The sequence below is a fragment of the Poecilia latipinna genome, unplaced genomic scaffold (genome assembly GCF_001443285.1).
Source record: "Poecilia latipinna isolate Pla-1442-1.1 unplaced genomic scaffold, P_latipinna-1.0 Scaffold1177, whole genome shotgun sequence".
Taxonomy (NCBI): domain Eukaryota; kingdom Metazoa; phylum Chordata; class Actinopteri; order Cyprinodontiformes; family Poeciliidae; genus Poecilia; species Poecilia latipinna.
This window is the reverse complement of record NW_015113793.1, coordinates 42479-52412: the sequence shown is the minus strand read 5'-3', so window position 1 is coordinate 52412 and position 9934 is coordinate 42479. Positions and strand designations below refer to the sequence as shown.

At 34.3% G+C, this 9934-nt stretch overlaps 1 protein-coding gene across 1 annotated transcript; it reads left to right on the top strand.

Annotated features, from left to right (window-relative positions):
- The first annotated feature begins 1248 nt into the window (after window positions 1-1248).
- Window positions 1249-4500, top strand: LOC106960320 (uncharacterized). The gene is made up of 6 exons (XM_015053361.1): window positions 1249-1340; window positions 1900-1926; window positions 2290-2580; window positions 2767-3078; window positions 4302-4394; window positions 4478-4500. Exons 1-6 carry the CDS (start codon window positions 1307-1309, stop codon window positions 4498-4500), a joined length of 780 nt encoding a protein of 259 aa, XP_014908847.1. The 5' UTR covers window positions 1249-1306.
- The last annotated feature ends 5434 nt before the right edge of the window (window positions 4501-9934 follow it).

The window sequence follows — 9934 nt, the reverse complement described above, 5'->3', positions numbered from 1 at the left end:
AGGCTCTCTTATGTTCTGCAAAAGTCTGACTTGTGGAGTGTACAACTAATAATTATCATGTCAAAATGTTTCTCTAATTGAGCTGTAGGTATTTGCAGCTCATCCAGAGTCATTATGAGCCTTTTGGCTGCTCATCGGAGTAATGTGCTTCTTTTCCATCATGTCAGTTTTGGACAGCTGTGTCTTGGTAGCCGTGCTGCTCTCTTTCCATTTCCAGACGATACAGATTCTCCTTCACCTGATGCTGTTTGTTTATTACTGATTTATAATAAACCTGAGATATTGAGGGAAAAGTTGAATTTATACTGAGATCATATAATACACACTGATGGACTCTACTAGCTGGTTGACCTCTGAAAGCAGCAGGTTGAAAGCTACATCAATACCCCCAAATTATTCACATTACTGCAAGATTTAAAATGAATCCTACTAAATTAAAACATTATTTCTGAAGAGTCAGACATTCCTAAAATTATTAGGAAGTAAAATAAAATGAGCAGAAAGTTAGAAAAAGTAAAAGTTTGTTTTTAGTTACTTGTTAAAAATGTTGTGTTGGAAATAATTTATTTAATACTCATTAATCAACAGAAAACTCTTTATTACAGGAATCAATACTTGTGATAATTACCGGTGTTTTAATGATTAGTCTTTGTGACTAGAACGCCTCTTTGCCATCACCCTAATCTTTAGCTCCCTCTACTGATCCTCTCTCATGTTCGAGGCAGGACTCTGACCTTAATATTGCTTTATGCATAAATAAATGTCTTACTAAAATTAAAACACGACATTCAACCCAGGTTTGGTGTATGAATAATTTTGCCCTTAATTGAATAAGAAATGTGTATTAATAATCAACTCAGCCTTAACAAAAATAATAATTAAGAGTCAACCGACTTTCTCCACTGTCAGCTGTGGTTGGTGTCACGGTGGGGTTAATTACAGCAGACTGTGAACATGCATGATCACCATGGCAACGTGGGAGGTGGTTATGTCTCAGTTAAACTCAGGAACAATGGCAACTTTGAAGAACATGAAACAGAGTTACTGTGTAGATGAGAAATACGTTAAGAAAGTAAAAGTGAAGATACTTTGTACATATGTAAGGAAACATAAGAGACCCTGAACATTTAGACTGGAGCTTATTAAAGGTTGAACAAGTTGTGTGTGATTGTGGGTTGTACCATTGAGTCATGTTGATACTCTGTGGTTTTCCTGCAACTATTGAGCAGAATAAGACACCCACCTCCATGCAGACAGACACTTATCTTCTCTGCAGGGTTTTGATCAGTTTAAGTCTGGCTTCACCATGTTAGGACGTCTGGTTTTTATTGTTCTTTTGGGTAAGTTAATTTTCTACATTCTCTCAACATTAATGTGAGTTTTTACTAATAAATATAGATATGCACAACACTTAATTTGATTGTGTTATATGGGCTGAATACTGTAGTTGTGTAGGTTAAAACCCTAACCCTAACCAAGTAAATACAGTAAATACTCTAAAATCCCTGGGATTCTAGTTAAACATTGTTTAACTAGAATCCCAGTTAAACGACGTTTAACTGAAGTCCTAAAAGGGGTGCGGGTTTTAATGTTTTTATCATTTTTAATCTTTTTTATTTTTTTTTCAAAAACTCTTTCTCTTTCTTACTGTTTATTCAATGTCACATGCTGTTTTTTTTATTATGTAAAGCACCTTGAAATGCCTTGCTGCTGAAATATGCTATACAAATAACATTTGATTGATTGACTGATTGATAGGTCGATTCTGTGGTTTGCAAATGAAAATATTTGTACAAATTGGTCTTTTCTATCCTGACTTTAAAATGCTCCAGTTCAGTATATGTTTACATTCTTTCACTTTATTTAAATAAGTATTTTAATAAGCTTTTTTTCAAACAGGTTCCTTTCAAGAGTTGCAAGTACAAGGTCAGTTTTTGATGTTTCTTTTGTCCAGCTGTGTTATTACTTTTTTTTAGCGATTTAATATCTACCTTTATGACTATACCTTATTTAAGGTATAGTGAAAAAAAAACAAACAAAAAAAATCCTCATTTTGAAACGTCCATACTCCATTTCGAACATGATATGTTGACATTACCCTCTGTAGTTGATTGACTATTTTAATTGTTACTGAGCATTGATTTATTTATCTATTCTTATGCTTGTTTTAGTTCTCATGAACAGTTAAATCCAATCCAACATGTTTCCCTTTATTACAGATTAAAGAATAATTTCTTATCAAGGTCATGTTGTTGATGTAACAACTGAACATTTGATCCTCTGTTTCAGCTCTTCTTCAGGCTAAACTAACAGTGAATTCATCATTAATCACAGAAACAGATTCAGTCACATTAAGCTGTGAGGCTCCAGCTCGTGTTTCTGTGCATGAATGTTATTTCTATGTGAATGAAGAAACTATGGGAGCCTCCTCCTGCATGAAGACAATCACAGGAACTGAGCTGCTGCTGAAGACGAAGCAAAGTTTATCCTCTGTGGTTGAAGTGAGATGTTTCTATACTGTAAAATATGGAGCTGTAAATTCTCCATCTCCCCACAGCGAAAGATCCTATATAACCATAAGTAAGTTGTTGCTTCATTCATGGACGGGTTCACGTTTAGGTTTATTCATAAAACTTGTCAAAGTTTAACAGGAAAAGTTAAGAAACTCAGATTTAATAGTTGGATTCAAATAATAAATTATATTTCAATGTCACAACATTTAACATATTTTTCTTTGCCTTTTGACACTAATTACTTCTTCTTTAGGTCTGAAGCCACAACTGAGTGTAAACTATGTTAAGGGCCAGTTTGCTTTCTTCACCTGCTCTCTGCCTGGATCTGTGAAACATGATACAACATGTAATCTGTACTTTGGAGAATCAAATCGTCCAGCAGCAACAACAACAATATCAAAGACCAAAACAAGAACCAATCTGTGGTTCTGCTGGACTGAAATTCAAGAAAATGAATTACTGAGGCGTCTACGTTTGGTTAAGCAGAAGGAGGTCAGCTGTGATTATAGTTTGGAAAGAGATGGGAAATCTTTGTCACCTCGTAGTGACCCATACAGATTGACAGGTGAGTCAAACATGAATACAGTAAATACTCTAAAATGTATGCACTTTTTTCATAAATCCCTGTTGTTTTTAATTAAGTTATGGACTTCTCTGGACCCTCAAAGGTTTGGTGTTGTATCTGGCACCAAGATGTAGTCATAAGATGATTTAAGTCCTGTAAGATGTGAGGTTGAGCCTCCATAGACTGAGATCCGCTGAGTCTGGAGACGAATCCTCACCTCAGATTTTTTTAGTTTTGCTCCTTCAACCATTCCTGAATCATTTTTGATTTTTAACAGGCTTCTGAAGTAGCTAACCCTTACCACAAGCTGGTGTGTTTTTCCGACAGCCATATATCACAACAATCATTAATCTACAGCTGTTTGAGCTACAGTAACTCATCTGTTTGATCAGACCACAGGGCCAGCCATCACTCATGTGAAGACATGGCCACTCCTGACCCAGGTCATTACTGCTGCTTTTTCCAATTTTAATACAGACTAGTCCATCTAAACCTGTAAACTCGCAACAAGACCTGCAGCTTTGTAGATGTTTTGAAGCAGAAATCTAGACATAGTTATTTGGTCCTTGCCAAATTTATTTAAATTCTGTTTCTTTCCAACTTTATGTGCTACAAACACATCAAGTTAGAGGACAAAATGATCTCTTGCTGCCTAGTAAAGCAAACGTCTCTCATTTCAGATCAGGTATGAATACCAAAATTATTTATATTTGTTAAATGTCACAGTAATGAGAGAATATGTCAGAGATTTATTTATTAAATCATCATAAGTTTATAGACGGAATTATTACTATCACTTTAAACAATGAGGAAAACTCAGATGATGATGTCATGTCTATGGAAGTTTCTGATTGGTTACTGAACATATTTGAGTTAATTGGAGGTTCACCTGTGGATGTAATTTAAAGCTACACCTGGAACACAGTGCTGACCTAAAACAAGAAAACTTTGGTCTGATTTGATTCAGACAGTGAGACAAAAAGGTTTTATGTGTTTTTATTTAACATAGGTAAACTTCTGGTTTCATCTGCATATCATACCTGGAAAAGTTGCAATGATGAAGAATTTATCCTTCTTGTTCCCTTGTTTTAATACTGTGCCCTGTTTGTGTATTTATTATAATCTTTACAAGAAATCCAAATAATCCTTGAATGAGCTGCATCCTAATGATTCATCATTTAGCTCCACTTGAAACTGAATGAAAATCTGTTTTCTAATTTTAGGTATTGTGGAAGTAGATTTACCTGAGATCAGCACAACACCAGCAATATCTACGGAGACCACAGGTTCATCGAAAGCTGTTGCTCCCATCCAGGGTAAAGATGAAATATGTTTTAGAAAAATGTTGTTGTTTTATTATCTCTACTGAGGTCATAATATCAGCATCCCAATGTTCTAGCTTTCAGCAGGTTACAGGAGTAAACAATCAAGCAACTTTTAAACAGCTTAATCTAAGATCAGGGGCCTAGTGGGAAAAAGAAAAGTCACCAAATAACTACATAGTGCTCCAGAAGTTATAGGAATCATTGAAATACAAGTTTTCTCCATTTGTCAAACCTGTTTTACTGCATCAAATGCCCTTCAGTGTTGTAGTCTGCTAAAAATCCTTTGAAAATCCACCAGATTATTTACTCTGGACTGCTCTAGTTACTCTGGTTGTTTAATGTACACTGGTGTAAAATAACAATAAAAACACAACACAGAATATATATATAAAAAATAGCTGTGTGAATAAATACAGTTCAGAAATTATCCATTAGATTAACAACAAATAAACATTTAAGGGGATGCACTTTTAGCTTCAGTCGTATTGAGATAAAATCACAAACAAATGTTTACTTGCTGTCTAAAATATCCCAACAGGTGCAGAAAAAAAAAAAAAATCTCTTTTATTTTCTCTACCTGTCTGTGCTAATAATGTTATGTCTGTCTGGTGTAACTTCTATCTATTTATTTGACTGACTGAGAATCTGTTTTCTAATTTTAGGTAAAGTGGGAGGAGAATTAACGACGACCAGCAAAATACCAACAAGATTTACGACGACCAAAGGTTCATCAGATGATGTTTTGCCCAGCCACGGTAAAGATGACATAGAAAAAGATTATTGCTTTGCTGTCTCTGAAATGATGTCAACATCTCAGTGTGTTGGTTTTACAACATTTACAATTGTGTTATTTCTACCTAAAATCTTTCAACACTTACCTGCATTTTCAATCTCCTTCATTACTTTTCATGTTTAATATCAGTAATACTGTCATTTTCTAACATATTGCTTAGTTACCTGCTTGAGATCTCCAACAGCACTACTGATATTCAATCTGCTTTGATAATTATTTTTAAAATCTCACATTAATACTGCTTCTTGAAAATTAGTTCAGATAAGTTTAGATCCAATAGTTTCACAAATCTACTTCCTTTTAGTTCCCCAGTAGAATCAGTCACTCCAACAACTATTGCAGTTTTCACCACTGGTATGAGAATAACAGCAGAGACCCAGAACGTTGTGATGGCTTCATGTTTTTTATGTTTAGGCACAGAGCCAACAAAGAGTAAGACCACTTCTACATCCGGTAGGAAAATCTATTATTGTATTAATCAGAATGAAATTCAGATTATAGTCTGAAAATATGTGTAAAAAATGCTTTTTATGTCATTTGATTTTTTTGTTGTTGCATTTTACTCTGACAAAAAGGTCTGAACTGCCTCCTCTATGGTACAAAATAAATAATATCAACACAAAGTGGTTCAGGATTGTGAACAGGAAGGAAAACAATACATGACAGTGCATTTCTATTTAGTCCCCAATTTACTGATGCCCTTAAATAAAATATGGTGCAACCAGTAGCCTTGGCTACACTAACTAGATGCCACAGGGTGATTTACTGTTTACTACAAACCATGGAGGGAAAATGACACAGTGTGGAGGAAGTTGCTCTGGTCAGGCACCATATTGTTTTCTCATGATGCACTGGGACAAAACCAGACCTAACTGGTCCGATTGGACACATTATATTTCATACCTTCACAGTTTTACTTTACATGATCACAGATGCTTTCCATTCAGTCTGTTTGGGTTGGAGCTGCTTAACGATGAAGAATAAATGAAAATTTCAGTGTTTAAATGTGCAAAGCTGGTAGAAACACATCAACAGTCTTGAAGCTGAAACTGCATCAAAAGATGGAAATGCTCAAGGCCTCATATATTTTGCACGAAAACACAAAACCCGTCTCCTTCCTGGACTGTATGATGCCTGGACATTCATATGTTGTTTATAAACAAATGAATGAGGCACCTTCAGCTCTGGAAATTGTAATAAGGAATGAATAAGACTTGTAGCAGTTCTCTTTGTATGAAACTTTTGAATTTGATGAAGGTAATTAAAAACACTTTATTTTACTCTGAGATTCAGTCAGAATAATATAAATATTAACTTAGCTATTAACTTACCAGAAATAAGTCTGATGTTCTCAACAAAAGCAGTAAAAGCATAGTCTGATTTAATGTAAGGAAGTAAGAACTTTATATTCTAAGTAGGACATTTGATGGACCAAATAACTGTTTTGTTCCCCATAAAGTTGCAAAATAGAAAGACATGTCTATTCATAAAATGTTGGCACAAAACAAACATTATGTATATTTCATTAAAACATTTATTTCATTTCATGTTTGTTTTAGCTTCTTCAGCTGTTACTTCCACATCTCAAGGAACGACAAAGAAAAATATGGATAATATATTCAAAGGTATAGGTGAGTCTCCGATTTCAGTGTCAGTGTTTTGATCATCTGTTATTTAACTGTTTTATATTTTTAAAAAACAGTTGTTTGATATTGTGCATCCTGCAGCAAAATATTTAAACTAAGGTGGTCAGTTTTAGCTGAACACTAAAGTGGTCAGTTTTAGCTGAACACTAAAGAGGTCAGTTTTACCTGAACTCTAAAGCGGTCAGTTTTAGCTGAACTCTAAAGCGGTCAGTTTTAGCTGAACTCTAAAGCGGTCAGTGTTTAGCTGAACGCTAAAGTGGTCAGTTTTAGCTGAACGCTAAAGTGGTCAGTTTTAGCTGAACACTAAAGTGGTCAGTTTTAGCTGAACTCTAACCACTAGATTCTAAAGATGAATCTTGAAGTTTCTAAATGTTTCCGCTGAATGCATCACTTTGCATTAAAGTCCAAAAAAACACTGTTTTTCAAATTAAACCATTAATTAAAATCCATACAGTATTTTTGCTCCTATTAAATACTGAATAATTAAATTAGAATTATTTAGTATATACATCCTAATAATTAAATTTTAGAAGACAGATTTTTGAGATATGAAGCCTGAATTTATCTGAAGTGAAACTTGTTTATGACCTTTAAAACAGACACAAGGACGTTGATAATTGCAGCAATGGTGGGAGGAGTGACTGTGGTCTTCATTCTGGTGGTGGCAGCGTGTCTCGTAGCCAAAAAAAGAACTGGTGAGAAACAAACACCCAGGACACTCAGATGTGTTTATAAACGAACTTTCAAGAAAATCTGACCACTTCCTGCTACCGTGACTGCTTGAAAGAAGGATGTGGATAGTTTTCAGGAGTTATTTTTAAATGTCAACTAACTATTTATAGCAGGGGCATGCAAGGTTTCTGGTTTTATGCAGTGAATACAAAGGTTTTAGACATTAATTTAGAGATGAAACATAAGTATAAGCCATAAGTCATAGAGTGTGAATTGCTAATAAGTACAACAAATCATGTGACTCAATCTGTTTCCTGTTTCTCAGGAAAAGGATTGCTCAACAGGTAAGACTTTCTCGTTCTCGCCAGGTTCTCATAAATGAACGCTCACTGACAGCTGGGCATGAATTTGTTAAATGGTGAAAAAAGTTTCATGCATGTTGTTTAAATGAAACTTTAAATATTGCATTTAAATGATTAACATACAGACATTTTGGGGGGCAGTGGGAAATAAGGAGATTTATTCAACATTCTCTTTACCTATGATGTAATTTAGTAACATATATTATAGGTTAAATTATGTTTTTATTGAGGAGGAGATTCTATTATTTCAATGAAAATCACAATAGTAATAATTTCTGTTAATGCAAGATGTTTTTACCTTGATGGTGATTATAATGTCATTTAGTTCAGAGACAAAATAAAGTTATTAGATTATCTACCTTTGGCCATCAAGTCATGAAGGTTTACTAGGTTTTATTTGTTCTGTTCTTCTCTTTAAATTTGTGAAAGATTTTATCTTTAATTCAAATTTAATCTCATAAATCAAAAGGGTTTCTTCTTTGTTTTTGCTGAAATGCTTGCTTAGTAGGAATATACTTTCGTTTACATCATATTTTGTTTTTCTGCCGAATGTAATGCACACACTCTCTAAATAAATCTGTTTTTGTTCATGTTTCTGCAGAAAAGAAGCCAACCTTAAAGGTAATAATATATTTGTACTGAAACACCAATATTTGTTGTTCTTTTATAATAAATTATATTTAATTTATGTTGCAGATCAGAATATGTGGATGAAAACGACTGATAACACAGAGATGGTAAATAAAATATATTTTATGACGTGTATTATCTCGCTTGGATTATTTTCTCTTCATTTTCTCTTTTCCTCATATTTAAAGTTACCACTAGATAAAGATGGCATCTACAGCGTCATCCCATCCACACCTGCTGCTGATCATCCTACAGGTGAGTTTATTTATTTCTGCGCCCACTTGAAATTCATCTAAAAATACATCAACAATAAAACGTTTCATAATTGGGAAATATAACTGTAAGGTTAGTTTTTTAAGGTTTATGTAAATGCTTTCGTTTAACCCTAAATATGTGATTATTATTTTTTACTGCTTAGTGATATTTTAAAAATATTTAATACATTCATCCAACGACTGATCTTGAAATAAATATATATAATTTATACTGTCTCAATTTGCAGAAGTAATGGATTCACACAAAAAATAAAGAGTCAAACCGGATATTGACTCATGTTGGTTATTCTTCCTTATTTTCAGGTCCTGGGAAATCTGCCACCAGAAAACCACAAACTGAAGATGTGAGACAATTTTCTCCAGAAACGATGCTTGTTGGTCTTGGCAGGAATTGTTGTAAATGTAAGTGTTTCTCACAGCTGCTGTTTTTATTTTCCAGTCTGACGTCTACCACGTGTACAGCACCATCCCTGATTTACCTCCTCCATCAACCAAGGATGACGGAGAGTACTGCCTCCTGCAGAAGCACTGAGACACATTTTCATGGAGAAAAAAAACAAACTCCCTGAAGATAATCATTAGTTAATAACGCCATTTTGTGCTGATGTGATGTTCTGCAAAAGACTTTTGTTATAGAAACCCGATGAACAAACAGAACTTGTTAAAGATTTGGATCTTCATCCCAGCAGATCAGAGAAAAAAAAAACGTATTTTACTCTCTCATCTCAAACATAACAAGTAGATTTAACTGTGTGATTGATGAGGTCACTATCAATATTTTTAGTCGACACATTTTTTACAAAGTTTATCGTTTTTAATTTAAATAATTTATGAAAACTGTTTTACTCAGAACTCCTTTGTACTTGTGTGTTTCTCTGTACATCAGACGTGTTTGATTCTAGTTAAAAGTTTAACAAGAAATATGCCAAACAAGCTTGTATTATAAGCTTATAAGAGGCTTATAAAAGATTTTTTTTTAAGTTTCAAAGGCTGTAATATAATGGAGGTGATCCAAAGCATACAGTGTTGTTTGGGAGGGAGCGACCTGCAGGAATCCACCATCACCTCCACATCCTGGAGCGAGTTCGGCTCCAGGTGGTTCTGATCACACCGGCCGACTCACCTGCCGTCTGGACGCTTCGCTGTCCTGGAT

What these genes read in the sequence shown, in the direction of transcription:
- LOC106960320 (XM_015053361.1), top strand. Translation starts at nt 1,307, where the DNA reads ATGTTAGGACGTCTGGTTTTTATTGTTCTTTTGG. An exon ending in TCAAGAGTTGCAAGTACAAG is followed by an intron (nt 1,927 to 2,289) that starts GTCAGTTTTTGA and finishes CCTCTGTTTCAG; the next exon opens with CTCTTCTTCAGGCTAAACTA. An exon ending in AGCTGTTGCTCCCATCCAGG is followed by an intron (nt 4,395 to 4,477) that starts GTAAAGATGAAA and finishes CCAATGTTCTAG; the next exon opens with CTTTCAGCAGGTTACAGGAG.